This window comes from Elephantulus edwardii, unplaced genomic scaffold, assembly GCF_000299155.1.
Source record: "Elephantulus edwardii isolate Elephantulus edwardi_28Jun2011 unplaced genomic scaffold, EleEdw1.0 scaffold00035, whole genome shotgun sequence".
Classification (NCBI taxonomy): Eukaryota; Metazoa; Chordata; class Mammalia; order Macroscelidea; family Macroscelididae; genus Elephantulus; species Elephantulus edwardii.
Window position 1 is genome coordinate 12,510,355 of NW_006399785.1, and position 16,344 is coordinate 12,526,698.

The following is a 16,344-nucleotide window of genomic DNA, read 5'->3' on the forward strand; positions in this document are numbered from 1 at the left end:
GAAGGCTGCATAGTGGAGTGGACCTGGGGTGGAATGATTGTAAAACAATGAAAGAATTTTTCTTTTACTTTTCAAAGAGAAAAGTGTACTGGGTGGGGGGGGGGAAGGGTGGGCAGGTGGAAAAGTGCAACACTGAATAAATGGAAATCCAAAGTCTCTGAAAATGTTCATTAAAATTATTAAAAAAATGAACAAAAAGAGTACTCTCTGATGCCTAGTGGAATCCCAGATCACATGACCACAGTCACCCTGCAAATCTGGAACAAAACTTACCCCCAGGCTCAAGTTTCAGCCAAACAACAGACAGACCACAAGGTGATGTTTACTTGTGTTTGTTTGTCTGGGCTTTTTTTTTTAACTATGCAAAGGCATTCAACTGTGTGGATTATAATAAGTTATGGCTAACATTAAGAATTTTGATACAGGAGTGGCATCCACTGCCTAAACAACCTGCCTCTGGAAACTCTATGAACTTTGATAAATGATGATAGTTATAGAAAGGCTTCAGGTCTTTTGTTCATAGGGACTCTATGAGTCGTACTTGACTCGAAGGCAATCAATAGCAACAATAACAACATTAAGAAGGATGGGAAACCCAAAACACTTAATTGTGTTCATGTGAAACCTGCATACAGACCAGGAAGCAGTCATTCAAACGGGGGGGGGGGGGAAGGATTCCATGTGATTTATGTTTAACACAGAGGCACGCAGTCCAAATCCACCAGCTTCTCCTTTCATGTGATTTACAGTCTCTGACAATTTGCTGGAGGGTCAGCTATGGTTTGGTTCCAACTCAACAGCAAACACCACCACCACCACCACCATCACCACCTCCACCACCACCATCACTGCCACCACGGTCATCACATGGTTTAAAATCAAGAAAGGTGTGAGTCTGGGTTGTATACATTCTCCATAGCTAATCAATTTCTATGTGGCACAAACAATCCGAGAATTTGGACATGAAGAAAAATGGGCATCAGGATTGGAGGAAGATTCATCAACAACATGTAGGATGCTGATGACATGACCTTGCTCGTAGAAACTGAAGAAGACTTGAAGTGCTTCCTGAAGAAGATAGACGACAGCCTTCTCTACGGATCACATTCAACATCAAGAAAACCAGTCTTTACAACTGGACCCATAGTGAACATCATGACAAATGGCTTAAAGATTAGATATGCCAATGATTTTTCCTTGGTGTCAGCAAACATCCATGGAAATGGCAGTTAAGAAATCAAATGAGGAATGTGAAGGTGCTACTATGGCTTCTGGTGGGGTTGGCGTGAGCGCTGTGGGATCGACAAATGAAACTCCCGAAATCCCAAACAACGTAGGAGATTGGCTGCGAGGCATCTACTGCTTCGCCACCAATAGGAATGATTTTTGGAGGAGTTTGGCTGGCCAGAAATTTGAGTGACATTGACCTAGTGGCACCCCAACCAGGGGTGTAGCCAAGAAGACACACGGATCCCCTGTGCTGTACAGGAACCTCCCCAAAACAGCTTCCGTTTCTGTGAAAAACACAAGACGTGACCTGATGGCGACTCAAGTTTTATTCGGATGGGCACTTCCCTTCCCAGTTTTCTTTTCTTCATTGTGTCTGCTCAGAACCACATTCTCTGCTTCCCATTGTTCTGTAAAATTGTGTATACAGTTTCTCAGTTTCTGCATGGGGTGATCTTTGCTGTTTCTTGAGGAATAACAATATTTTATAAGTATTCAAAATAAAGAATGTACACAAGGCAAAAATAAAAAAGAAATCAAATGAATATTGTAGAAGTTGAAAGGTTTTATTTATTTGAGTGTTTTTTAATGAATAAAGTTATTGGAAAAAAGAAATAAAAGAATATATTTTATTGGGCAAATCTGTCATCAAGAACCTCTTTAAAGTGCTAAGAAACAAGGAAGTCACTTTCAAGACTAAGGTACACCTGCCCAAGTCATTTACAGCTGCTTCATATGCGTGTGAGAGCTGGGCAATGAATGAGGAGGTCAGCTGAAGAACTGATGCCTTTAGATTATGGTGCTGTTCAAGAATGTCGACTATATCATGGACTGCCCAAAGAATAAGCAAATCTCTCGTAGATGAAGTGCAGCCAGGGTGTTCCTTAGAGGCAGGGACAGTGAGACTGTTTTGCCTTCACTGGGCATGTTATTAGGAGGGACCAGCCCTTGGAAAGATCCATCCTTGAAAATACCATAAGGAGAGGAAGACCTTTAATGTGATGGATTGTCACAGTGACTGTGATGATGGGAGACTGTGAGGAAGGCACAGGACGGGGTCGCTGTGAGTTAGAAATAACTTGATGGCATCCAGTAACAACAATAGGAGTTCCTGGGTGGCACAAACGATTTAGTCCAAAGGGCGTTCATTCAAACTCAACTAGAGGATTGACTTTCAGATTCCTGGACGTCACAGCCTTGAGAATGCTAGGAAGAAGTTCTACTCTGTACAATTCGGGGCTAGTAATGAGTGAACCCACATGATGGCAACCATTGGAAACACCGCCACAGTTATGGACTGAAATGTGACTCCATAATCTATGTTCTAAACCGAAGCTCTATGCTAGTGGTTTGCTTGCTGAAAGCCAAGAAGACAGGACACACTTGCTGATAAAGACCAAACACTGCGGTATTCCTACTGAACAATATCTCCAGAACTGGATCAATAAATGACATCATGCTAAATGAAGAAAAGATTGAAGTTACCAAGTTTCATTTTATTTAGATCCACATTCACCACCCATGATAGTAGCAATCAAGAACTCAAAGGAATCTTTAAAAATAATAAACAGCAAAGATGTCAGGACTAAGGGGTGCCTGGTCCAAGGCACGGTATTTTCAGTAACTTCACATGGATAAGAAAGGTGGGCAGTGAACAAAGAAGGCTGAAGAAGAACTGATGTCTTTAAAATGTGGTGTTGGCAAATAATACTGGATATACCAAGCACTGAGAGTACTATGGACTGCTAGGAAAACAAACAGATTCATGCTGGAAAGGGTTAAACCGGGTGGCTCTTTGGAGTCAAGAATTCTGAGGCTCCGTCTAACATACTTTGGACATGTAAGAAGAGACCGGTCCTTGGCGAAGGACATCATGCTGGGGAGGGTGGAGGGACGGCGCAGGAGGGGAAGGCCCTCTATGAGGTGAATTGAGTCAGTGACTGGGGTAATTGGGCTGGGAGTGTCAGGGACAGTGCGATTGGCACAGGACAGAGCGGAGTTTAAGGCTGTTGTACATAGGGTCGCTATGAGTTGCAAGTGACTGGACGGCACACAACAACAACAACAACAACAACAACAACAACAACAACAACATACCAAGCAATCCCCTAAAATCAAAACCTGATTATCCTGGAGAAGTGCACCCAGAAATCTCCAAGGAAGGCAGCAGAGCAAAGAGTTATGCTTCATACACTTTGGACATGTTACGAGTTGGGACCAATGTCTGGAGAACATTATGTTTACTAAAGTAGTTCTTACTCTTGTTAGGTGCTGTTGAGTTGCGTAAGACTTATGACTCATAGCAACTCTGTGAACAGCAGTTCTGAACCCTGTGTTACCCTACACAATCCTTATTACCTCTTCCACACTGCAGTCGTCACAGTGTCAACCCACCTTTTTAAGGGTCTTCCTATCCTTCACTGACCCTTCACCTTCCCAAGCATGATGTCCCTACCAACATGCCCAGAGTGTATGAGACAAAGCTTCACCATCCTTGATACAAGGAGCACTCTGGCTACACTTTCTCCAAGTCACCTCTGTTTGTTCTTGTGGTAGACCATGGGATATTCAGCACTTTTCTCCAACATCGCAACTCAAAGGCATCGAGTCGTCTCTCATCGTCCTTATTCATTTTCTAGTTCTCAGATGCACAGCAGGTGACTGGAAAAGCCATGGCCTGAATCAGGCACAACCTCGTCATGGACCCGGAGACATCCCTGACCACACAGGCTCTTCAAATGCTCTAAGTCTCCTGATCGCCTGACTGCTGCGATTGAGGGTATTGATTCTGGATTCCAGTAAGATGAAACAGTTGACAATGTCAGTCTTTGATCCATCTGTCACGATGATCAGTGAAAAAGAGGAAGGCTCTAAATGCCATGGATTGACACAGTAGGAGACAGGCTCGAGGACAGCTAGTAATAGCTCAAGCACAGGACTGGACAGTGTTCTGTTGTGTTGTCTGCGGAGTTTCTGCGAGTTGGAACTGACTCAAAGGAATCAATGAACAATGATGTTCCCAAGGTTATAAATTCATCTGGCATGGGTAGTCCTTTTAATGTAACGAGGCAAGATTAATGTAGGGAATGTCTTTAGTCCCTCTCTTTTGAGATAAGAAAGAGATCCCTTCAGAATTCAGAGATGGTGAGAGAGAGATGCCAAAACACACGGCAATATCTAAGGAAAGAGGCTGACGAGACAAGGGCCTTCCCCTGAAACTCAGAGAAGGAGAAATTGGCCTCACAGCTGGCTCAGGAATTTAGACTTCTAACTTCCTAAATCAAGTCGTCTGAGCTAAAGTCATTTCCCTGTGGCATTTCTGATATAGCAGCATTACATAACTGAGACCATTACTTTCTAATGTTTCTCCATTTACTTCATTAAACACAGACAAGTCCGTCTGGCTTTCACTTTCCATCTATACAGGCTTATTGCTCATTGCCCCTCCTCTGTTCCTCCCCTGCATGGCCAGCCCTCCTTTAAACTTTGTCCTCTGCGATCCTTGTCCAGAAAGCCCAGTCAGCAGTCCTCCCTCCCTCCCTCCCTTCCTTCCTGTTGTTAGATGCTGTCAAGTGTATGACTCATAGTGACCCTGTGAACGACACACCTGAACCCTGTCCTGTCCTGTACCATCCTCACAGTCTCTGACACACTTGAGCCCAGTGCTGCTGTCACTGTGCCAATCCATCCTGTTAAGGGTCTTCCTATCTTTTGCTGACCCTCCATCTTTCCATATATGATGCCCCTCTCTGAGGAATAGCTTCTCCTGGCCACTTGCTCAAAATATGTGAGATGAAGCTTTGTCATTTTTGCCTCCAAGGAGCACTCTGGCTGCACTTTCTCCAGGATATGTCTGTTCATTCTTTGGCAGACCACAGAATACTCAATACACATACTTTGTACATGTTGTAAGGAGAGACAGGTCTTTGGAGAGGGACATCATACTGGCCAGAGTGGAAGGACAGCGCAGGAGGGGAAGACCCTCTATGAGGTGGATTGATTCAGTGACTGGGGTAATCGGGATGGATGTGTCAGAGGAAGTGAGATTGGCACAGGATAGAGCAGGGTTTAGGGCTGTTGTACATAGGGTCGCTATGAGTCACAAGTGACTCGACAGCACATAACAACAACAACAGCACTACAATCAAAGGCATCAATTCTTCCTCTGTCATCCATATTTATCTCCTAACTCTCAGATGAATAGCAGGTGATTGAAAAGGCCCTGGCCTGAATCAAGCACAGCACAGTCTTCAAGCTGATATCTTTGCTCTTAAGTATTTTTGAAAGGTCCTTAATAGTGACCTTGCCCAATGTGACACATTACCTGATCTCCTGATTACTGGTACCAAGGGTACTGATTGTGGATCCCAGCAAGATGAAATCATTGACAGCTTCAGTCCCTTCTCCATTCATCATGATGTTGTTTATTGGTCCCACGGTGAGAACCTTTGTTTTCTTGATGGTGAGGTGTAAACCACACTGAAGGCTGTCTTCCTTGATTTTCTGCATCAGGCATTTCAAATCCTCCTCACTTTCAGGAAGCAAGGTTGTGTCATCTGCATAACACAGGCTGCTGCTGAGTCTTCCTGAGATCCTGATGCCACATTCCTGTTCATAGAGTCTGGCTTCACAAATGATTTGCTCAGCATACAGATTGAATAGGTCTAGAGAAAAGACCTCCCTGATGCACACTCTTCCTGATATTAAGCCATGCAGTGTTCCCTTGCTCAGATTTGGCAGGAGTCCATGAAATACGTGCACACACAGAAGACCTTCCTGTCATGTTGTTGCTGTTTGGTACTGTCAAGTCAAGCACGACTCATAGCGACCCTATGAACAAAAGATTTGAACCCTGCTCTATCCTGCACCATCCTCACACTTCCTGACACACAAGAGCCCATTGCAGCAGTCACCCTGTCAGTCTACCTGCTTGAAGGTCTTCTTCTCCTTCTCCAACCCTGTACCCTTCCCAGCATCATGCCCCTCTCCAAGGAATAGGCCCTCCTAGCAACATGTCCAAAGTATGTTAGGTGAAGCCTCATCATTCTTGCCTCCAAAGAACACTTTAGCTGCACCTTCTCCGAGACATATCTGTTCATTCTCTTGGCCGTCCATGGGATGTTCAATGCTCTTCTCCAACACCACAGTTCAAAGGTGTCAATTCTTTTTCTGTGATCTTTATTCATTGTCCAGCTCTCAGATGCATAGGTAGTACGCAGAAAAACTATAGCCTGAATCAGACACACCTTAGTCTTCAAACTGCCATCACTACTCCTCAATAATACCCATTTCCAAATCAAAGCCAGCCAGGCCTACTGCTTTTGAGTCAATTCCAACTCATTATAGGACACAGAACTGCTTCATAGAGTTTCCATGTCTGTAAATCTTCACAGACACAGACTACTACAATTTTTGCCTGCTGAGGAACTGGTAGGTTTGCTGGTGGGCATGGCTTTTGGCTTAGCAGTTTAGTCTCCCTAGGGACTATGCCCCCAAGCCTTTGTGCTTAGCAAATACTTACTGGTAAACGGAATAGTATTCCTGCATGAGGAAGGGTAATTAGTTCATATGTCATGGTATCACAACAAAAGATTGCTCAAACCTTGGATTCTTCAAGAAAAAGAAGGGAAAGATTCTGTATAAAAGGTTCTATGAAAGAGAAGCCAATATCCCTACTGAGAATGTTACAGTATATGTATGTGCGTGTACATAAATAATTATTATAATAATGTTGTTGCTGTTATGTGTCATCGAGTTGCCTGCGACTCATTGTGACCCTGTGTACAACAGCACTAAATCCTGCTCTGTCCTGTGCCAATCGCACTGTCTCAGATACACCCATCACAATTACCCCAGTCACTGAATCAATCCACCTCATACAGGGTCTTCCTTTCCTGTGCTGTCCCTCCACTTTCCCAATCATGACGTCCCTCTCCAAGGACTGGTCCCTCCTTGCAATTTATCCAAAGTATGTCAGACAAAGCTTCAGAATCCTTGTCTCCAAGTACTAGCCTGGCATCACCCTCTCCAGGAGGAACCTGTTTGTTTTCTTAGCGGTTCATGGTATATTCAATACTTTTCTCCAACACCACAGCTCAAACGCGTCAATTCCCCTTCTGTTATTCCTAGTCATTGTTTATCTCTCTGATGCATAGCAAGTGATTGCAAAGACCATGGCCTGTATCAGGCACACCTTAGTCTCCAGAGTGGCACCATTGCTCTTCAGTACTTTGGAGAGGTCCCTAACAGTATACTTTCCTATCGCAATACATCTTTTAATTCCCTGGCTGCTGGTGCCAAGAGTGTTGACTATGGAGCCAAGTAAACTATACACTCAATATGTTGTATATATTACATATGTTGTTGTTGTTGTTATGTGCTGTCGAGTCATTTGCGACTCATAACGACCCTATGTACAACAGCCCTAAACCCTGCTCTATCCTGTGCCAATCGCATTGCCTCTGATACACCTATCCTGATTACCCCAGTCACTGAATCAATCCACCTTATAGAGGGTCTTCCCCTCCTGTGTTGTCCCTCTACCCTACCAAGCATGATGTCCCTGTCCAAGGACCTGTCTCTCCTCACTACATGTCCAAAGTATGTCAGACGAAGCCCCAGAATCCTTGACTCCAAGGAGTAGCTTGGTTTAACCCTCTCCAGGATGAATCTGTTTGTTTTCTTGGCAGTCCATGGTACATTCAATACTCTTCTCCACCACCACAGCTCAAAGGCATCAGTTCTCCTTCTATCCTCCCTAGTCATTATCCAACTCTCTGATGCATAACAAGTGATTGCAAAGAGCATGGCCTGTTATCAGGCGCACCTTAGTCTCCAGAGAGACACCGTTGCTCTTGAGTACTTTAGAGAGGTCCCTAACAGCAGACTTTCCCATGGCAATACATTTTTTGATTTCCTGGCTACTGGTGCCAAGAGTGTTGACCGTGGAGCTGAGCAAACTGAAGCTGTGAGCAATCTCAATCTCTTCACCATCCATCCTGATGCTACCAATTGGTCCAGTGGTGAGAATCTTTGTCTTCTTGACATTGAGCCTCAGTCCATAGTGAAGGCTGCAGTCCTTGACCCTCTGCAGCAAGTGCATGAGGTCCTCCTCAGTTTCAGCGAGCAGGGTTGTGTCATCCGCATAACGCAGATTGTTGATAGATCGTCCACCAATCCTAATGCCACGCTTCTCCTCATAGAGCCCCGCCTCTCGGATAATCTGCTCTGCATACAGGTTGAAAAGGTATGGAGACAGGATGCATCCCTGGCGTACACTTATTTATTTGTTTATGAATATATAACATACCACCACCTCCACAATACTGCCAACACACACACACACACACACACACACACACACACACGTTTATTATTCCCTTGAAGGTAATTTCTTACCTGGAATACCTTTTCCTTAATCTCTCTGTCATACACCGGGACTTGCTTATAATTTCGGAACTCAGGCACCTCTTGACTCCTCAGATGAAGCAATCGGAACCGTCTGGATCTATTCAGTTCCTCATCCGAAACAAAGTTAAACTCCTGCTGCAGCTGTTCCAGCCGGAAGAAATCAGGGACATAGGACTCGCCGCTGGTAGCAACCTAGGAAACACACCCAGAACACACACAACTCTAGACTCCAGACAGTCTCTGTCCAAAGACGTGTTGCGACATACTTCTGTGTCTTCAAGAGAGAAACCTGACACATCCCATGTTTCCTTTAAAGAGAATATACCGTAAGCATTAGACAGCAAAGAGGCAGATGTGATTACACTCATCTTTGTTGCTCTTGCCTGCCACTGGACCAATTTAGATTCACAATAAGCCCTTCGGACACAGTACAACTGCCCCCTACAGTTTCTAGGCTGTAATCTTTAGAAGAGCAAATTGCCCAGCTCTTCTCTGTGGACCAAGGAGTGGGTTCAAACTGCCAACTTTTCAGTTAACAGCCCAGCACTTAGTGTCGCACCCACAGGGCCCCTCAGTTGTTTTTTGCACATTAGATGTCAGAAATATATTCTAGACTTTTTTCTGTCGTTAATATAGCCCTGGTGTGTCCACTTGTTGTACAGTGGTAACTTGTGGTTGTTGTGAAGCTGAACACTGTGACACTGATGTGTCAACTGCGATAATGATTACCCATGGTGGACAGTGTTTGGTGGAGCTCCCCTATTAAAACAAGCCTGGAAGGAGGAGTGGCATCCACTTCCATAACAGCTTGCCTCCGGAAACCCTATGTACCTGGAGAGAGGATGAAAGACACACAAGCATCGAGGACTCTCCTTCACAGGGTCGCTATGAGTTGTCTGAGACTCGACAGCACTTAAAACAACAACAACAAACAAGAATCCTTGAGGTGGAACTGACTCCTAGCTGACCCTCCAGCAGGTTCTCAGAGGCAGTTAATCACACTGGACATTGCCTACCTTTGCCCTGTTGATCAGGTGACGAATTCCAACCACGTGCCTTTAGATTGGCACCACAACTCCTTACCACTCGTAGTGGTAAAGAAATGCACTGCAATCCCAGGTGTACTAGGTTCAAATCCCCCGGGTGCTCTGTGGAAGAAGGATGGCCAATCTCCTCCCGTGCGATTTACTGCCTCTGAAAACCCACTGGAGGGTCACCTATGAGTCAGTTTGGACTCAGGATTACATAACAACAGGCTGGTGGCCTGGTGGTAAGAAGCTGTGCTGCAAACTCAAAGGCATGCAGCTTGAACTTAACAGCTGTTTTGCGGAAGAAGGATGGGCAATCTTTTCCCATGCAGTTAACTGCCTCTGTAAACCCACTGGAGGGTCAACTATGGGTCGTTTCCTACTTGCAGACAACAACAACAACAACAACAAGCTGCCAGAGTTCCCTATTACACTCAGTTGGTAGCTCAAAAAGTAGCATGAATCATTTTTCAAACACACAACAATGATGTAAGGTATGGTTTTTATGTGTTTGCTTCCCTAATGGGTTTGATGTAAATGAACACATGGAAAAAGAAGTGATTTATATCAAACCCAAGTGTCTTACTATGTCCCTGCCAGAGCTTCTAGACTAAGACGGGCTAGGAAGCCGGATTGGTCACACATCTCTGAAATATCACTAGTCATTGAAACCTTGCAGAGAACAACGGGAGACTGTTAGCTGTAGTGGCAGAAGAGGAAGCTCTCATGTTGGAGGGAACTAAAAGGACTAGAGCTGCCTCATCAGAGTAGAACCTGCCCAACAATAGTGCTAAAGGGTAATTGGAAAGAGCAAGACTTTCAATGCGCTAGACCAGCTCAGAGGTAAGGTCTCAGCACACAGCCATGATTGTGAGGGGGCCGTGGGAGTGGGCAGTGTGTCCCGCTGTACACGTGCCTGCTGTGAGTTTGAGTGGCCTTGTGGATAAAAGGTTGCACTACCAACCCAAAGACAGGCATTTCAAATCCACCAGCTGCCCTATGGGAAAATGATGGGCAATCTCCTCCTGTGTAATTTCCAGCCTCTGAAAACCCTCTGGAGGGTCAAACGTGAGCGGGTTCAGACTTGATGGGAATGAATGAATTTTGTATTTTGTATTTTGAGGCTAAGATGCACCTGATCCAGGCCATGGTCTTTGCAATCACTTGTTATGCATCAGAGAGCTGGACAATGACTAGGGAGGATAGAAGGAGAATTGATGCCTTTGAGCTGTGGTGCTGGAGAAGAGGATTGAATATACCATGGACTGCTAAGAGAACAAACAGATTCATCCTGGAGAGGGTTAAACCAGGCTGCTCCTTGGAGGCAAGGATTCTGGGGCTTCGCCTGACATACTTTGGACAAGTTGCAAGGAGGAAGGACGTCCTTGGAGAGGGATGTCTGTGAAGATGGTAAGAAATCTTAAAGAGACTTCTCTACTCTGTGATGATGCTAAGACATCTATGAGACCTTCCCACTCTGCGTCGATGCTAAGAAATCTAAAGGCACTATTCTACTGTCTCCTACAGACACAATCAACTGCATGGTGGAGGGCTTTGGTTTGGTTGATCAGTACTTCATGTTGTAGTGGGGAGAAAACACGTTCTGAAATCAGAGTTACGAGGGGCTGTGTCTCTCCTGGCTGTGAGACTTGGGGCAGGTTATTCTAAATCTCTGAACTAGATTTCCTCTCAATAGAAGGGGTGGGCAGGTGGCAAGAGGAAAAACTCTCTCTTAGAGGTTCTGTCCCCATCATCCCTGACACACGTGAGCCCATTACTGCAGTCACTATCGGTACCTCTCATTGGGGGTCTTCCTCTTTTCACTGACCCTCCACCTTTCCAAGCATGATGTCCCTCTCCAAGGAACAGCCTCACCTAGTGACACGCCCAAGGCATCTGAGACAATGCTGTCCCAGCCTCGCCTGTAAGGAGCACTCTGGTTGCACAGGAATCATGGGGATGGTACAGGATAGGACAAGGTTCAGATCTGTTTTCCATAGGATTGCTATGAGCTGTACTCCACTCAACAGCCCCTAATAATGACAGAGGTTATACAGAGGTCAGGGAGAAAGTGGATCATCACCACAGCGATACTAGCTGATGTGCATTGCACACCTACTGTGAGCCCAGCTGAGGCTTCAGGTAACAGTGAGGATGCCCAGGGCGCAAGGGCAGGGAACACCTGCCTGGGTTACAGAGCAGGTAAGTGGCTGTCCACACAAGTCCACCGGAGAGCAGGAGAGGGTTATGTGGGAACCACCATCCCATCAATTCTAGGGTTCACGTGTGCACACACAAGCACCCACATTACCGAGATCATCTGCATCAAAGGGGAGTTGTTGGGGTCGTTCGGGTCCAGCTTGGACTCGGCTGCCCACTTGGCCAGCTTCTTCATGTCCGTCAGTCCTGATGTGCCAATGGATGAGATGGCATCCGCTCTCTTCAAAGCACTGCAAAACAGGTGAGTCCACAAACCCCTCTTTATTTCAGAGCAGATCCCACCAGCCCCTCACAAGCCCAGCCCCCGTGGCATGCAAAAGGGCTGTCAGAGTGTGAAGTATGGGGATCATCACAAGGAAGAAATCTTGCCATGATGATTGCTACTAAGCATAAGAAAATTAAAGAAATACTAATGGATTTATAAAGAGGAGGGATGTCAGTTTAAAGACTAAGGTGCGCCTTCTGTAAGCTACAGCATTTTCAAATGCTTTGTATACGTCTGAAAGTTGGATAATGAATAGGATGACCAAAGACACACCCAGCAAGGGACGCCATGGGAGAACCCAGCAGTCTCCTCCTGTTAAGATTCAGAGCCTCTTAAGCCAGGTGGAGGGCTGCTATGGGTTGGAATTGACTACAAGATGGTGAGTGACTGAGTGAACACCCTATATATACTTTTTTTTTGCCCATTTTTGAATGGGAAAAATACTACTTTAGAGAGTAATAGTGGCCTGATGGTGAGAAGCTGCGCTGCAATCCCAAAGGCATATGGTTGGAATCCACCAGTTGCTCTTGTGGGAGAAGGATGAGTAATTTCCTCCCGTGTGATTAACTGTCTAATCTCCTCCCATGCGATTAATTGCCTCTGAAGAACACAGGAGGGTCAATACAGGTCTATTTCAACTTGAGGGGACACACCAAGAACAACAGGATGTTTCTTGGGTGCTCTGGTGGCCTGGTGGTAAGAAGCTATACTACAATCCTGAAGGGATACAGTTCAAATCAACCAGTTGCTCTGTGGGAGAAGGGGAGGCAATTTCCTTTCATTTGATTTGCTGCCTCTGAAAACCCACTTGGAGGGTCAGGTGTGGGTCGGTTCTAACTAGACAGCACTCACCACCACCACTAACAACAACAACAACAACAACAACAACAGAGTGGTGAGGGAGTTCTGGTGTCCTAGAAGGTAAAAAAACAGTGCTGTCAATCCGTAACAGTAAAAGTAATGGCAAAGGTTAAATGAAATGCTTTTCAGAACACCTGACACGTGGTAATCTGTTATGCTATTAAGAGTAGAACTTTTTTTTTTAATTCCATTTATTCATTGTTGCACCCCTCTCCCCGCCCTCACCCCCCAAGAGTAGAACTTTTGCTTTAAGAACAACACAGGAGCAATGAATGATTTTGTAAATTATAACCTAACTTGGGAGGGACTGGAGAACATTATGTTGAGTGAACTAACTCAGTCTCACAAGGATAAATATTGTATAAAACCGTTATTGTAGAATGAGTGTAAGGATCCAGGAGGGGTGGGAGAGGCTGGAAGCAGAGGGATGTGAATGTGCAGGGGGAAGAGGGGATTAATCATTGGATTGTGCAATCTGATGGGGTGAGGGAAATTGAAAGAATTTGTTCAAATTTGTATTTGAATTTTGTAAATAAACTAGCAGGAACCCCCCCCCACCCAAGAAGAACTCTTAAAAAGTGCTGAGAGAATATCGTGGATTGAGTCTTCTGGATCTGCATTGGATACATGCACTACTCACTGTGACATCTCTCAGCCATTGATGTCTCACCTCCGAAATCCAATGTTCTGCTGTGACAGTGGCGGGATCAGGGGGATGCCGTTCTCACCGACAGCCCACGCCACACTGTTGGACACTTTCCCCGAGGTCATTAGGATCAGCTGGTTACTTCCATCAGCTTCAAAAGAGAAGGGGACGCCTGTGGAAACACAACATTAAACAGGATGCTATTGAGAGAAAAAGAGAGAAGAGAGAAACGAGGAGGGGGAGGGAGGGAGAGAGAGAGGGGGAGGGTGCCCCTGAGTCCTGGCAAGAAAGCAGATTGTGGGTGAACAGAATGTGGGTGGGGCTGTGGATACAGAACACATAATCTAAGTCGACATCACGTAGAACCAGCCTCTTGACTCTACCCCGACGGCATGGTGCAGAGAACATGAGGCTACAGCCCGTGGTGGGGTCACATGCCTGCATAGACTGGCTCTGTCAATTCATATCTGTATAACCTTGCAGGAGTCACTCAGCTTTGCCCGCTTCGCCAAGCCTTGGTTTCCTTTTGTGCAGAATAAGGACAATAATGGTACCTCCTACAAGGGATTACTGTAAAGGCTCATTCATTCATTCCACACATACTTAATTGAGCTCCCACTCAGATCCCAGGGAGCTCTGGTGTTCTAGTCGTAAGAGCTGTGCTGCCATCCTGAAGGTATGCAGTTCAAATTTGCCAGCTGCTTCATAGGAGAAAGATGGGCAATTTCCTACCATGCAATTTAATGCCTCTAAAACCTCCTGGAGGGTGAGCTATGAGTCAGCTCTGACTCAACAGCACTTGACAACAACTATGATGCCAGGCGATGTCTGTTGTTGTTGTGTGCCGTTGGGTCGTTTGCGACTCATACTGACCCTATGTACAACAGCCCTAAACCCTGCTCTAATCCTGTGCCAATCTCATTGCCTCTGACACACCCATCCCGATTACCCCAGTCACTGAATCAATCCACCTCATAGAGGGTCTTCCCCTCCTGCGCTGTCCCTCTTATCTACCCAGCATGATGTCCCTCACTAAAGACCTGTCTCTCCTTACAACATGTCCAAAGTATGTCAGGCGAAGCCCCAGAATCCTTGCCTCCAAGGAGCAGCCTGGTTTAACCCTCTCTAGGATGAATCTGTTTGTTTTCTTGGCAGTCCATGGTACATTCAATACTCTTCTCCAGCAGCACAGCTCAAAGGCGTCAATTTTCCTTCTATCCTCCCTAGTCATTTTCCAACTCTCTGATGCATATCAAGTGATTGCAAAAACCATGGCCTGTATCAGTCTCCAGAGAGACACCGTTGCTCTTGAGTACTTTAGAGAGGTCCCTAACAGCAGACTTTCCCGGAAAACAGCAGCCAAGAAAGGCACAAAACCAAGAAGCATTCCTGTTCTTATTGGCATTTATGCCCAACGAGGAGAGATAGGTGTAAATAATAAAGATATTTAGTGTTGTGGAGAGAGTCAGAGTGCCAGAGGGACAGTAAATAAGGGAACTCAAATCATTGTCGTCGAATCAGAACTGACCAATAGCTGACCTTTCAGCAGGTTTTCCTAGGCTGTAAATCTCATGGGAGGATCGCTCATCTCTCCCTTGGACAGAGACACACACAGAAGGCTGTAGTCTTTAACCTCTGTAGTAAGTGTTTCAAGTCTTTTACTTTCTTCAAGCAAGCTTGTATCAACTATATAACAAAGGTTGTTGATGAATCTTCTTTCAATCCTGACGCCACATTCCTATTTATCCAATCTAATTCCTCTAATCTTCTTGAATTATTTGTTCAGCATAGAGACCAAAGAGGTATAGAAAAAGGATACAAAACAGGTTGCACCCCTTTCTTGATTTTAACTTAAGCAGCATTCCCTTAACCTGTTCACACTACAGCCTCTTGGTCTTGGTACAGGTTTTACATGAGCACAATTAAGTGTTCTGTTGTTGTTCGGTGTCATTGAATTGAGTACAACTCATAGAGAATCTATGAACGACAGATCTGAACCCTGTCCTATCCTGTGCCATCCTCACTATCTCTGACACAGTTGAGCCCATTACCACAGTCACACTGTCAATCCACCTAATTGAGGGTCTCCCTCTTTTTTGCTGTCCCTCAACCTTTTGAAGTATAACACCCATCTCCATGGATAGACTCTCTGAGAACCTCCTCAAAGTTTGTGGGGCAAAGCTTTATTATCTTTGCCTCCAAGGAGCGAGTACTCTGGCTTCACTTTCTCCAAGACATATTTAGTTTGTTCTTTTGGCAGTCCATGGTCAGGACTCTTTTCTAACCCTTCAGTTCAAAGGTATCAATTCTTCTGTCATCCTATTCATTGCCCAAACCACAGCAAATGACAGAAAAGACCATGTCCTGAATCAGATACACCTTAGTCCTCAAATTAACATCATTGCTCCTCAATAATTTGCAGAGGTCCCTAACTGCACACCTACTCACTGTAATATGTTTCCTGATCTCCTGACTGCTGGTACCAAACATATTGATTGTGGATTCAAGCAAGTTGAAGCCATTGACCATTTCAATCTTTTCTCCATCTATTACGATGTTGCCTATTGGTAAAGTGGTGAGAATTTTTGCTTTTTGATGTTGAGATGCAATCCATATTGAAGGCTTTGATCTTCTGTAATAAACATGATAAATGCTTCAAGTCCTCCTCATTTTCAAGCAAGAAAAAT

General features: G+C 45.1%; 1 protein-coding gene across 1 annotated transcript in view; it reads right to left on the bottom strand.

Annotated features, from left to right (window-relative positions):
• Positions 1-16,344, bottom strand: part of CC2D2A (coiled-coil and C2 domain containing 2A) — a 158,430-nt gene that overhangs the window by 43,453 nt on the left and 98,633 nt on the right. The window contains exons 18-20 of the mRNA XM_006884539.1: positions 13,682-13,829; positions 11,977-12,115; positions 8,626-8,829 (exon numbers count right to left, since the gene is read on the bottom strand). Of these exons, the coding sequence (XP_006884601.1) occupies positions 8,626-8,829; positions 11,977-12,115; positions 13,682-13,829 (491 nt within the window). The remainder of the gene's footprint in view (positions 1-8,625; positions 8,830-11,976; positions 12,116-13,681; positions 13,830-16,344) is intronic.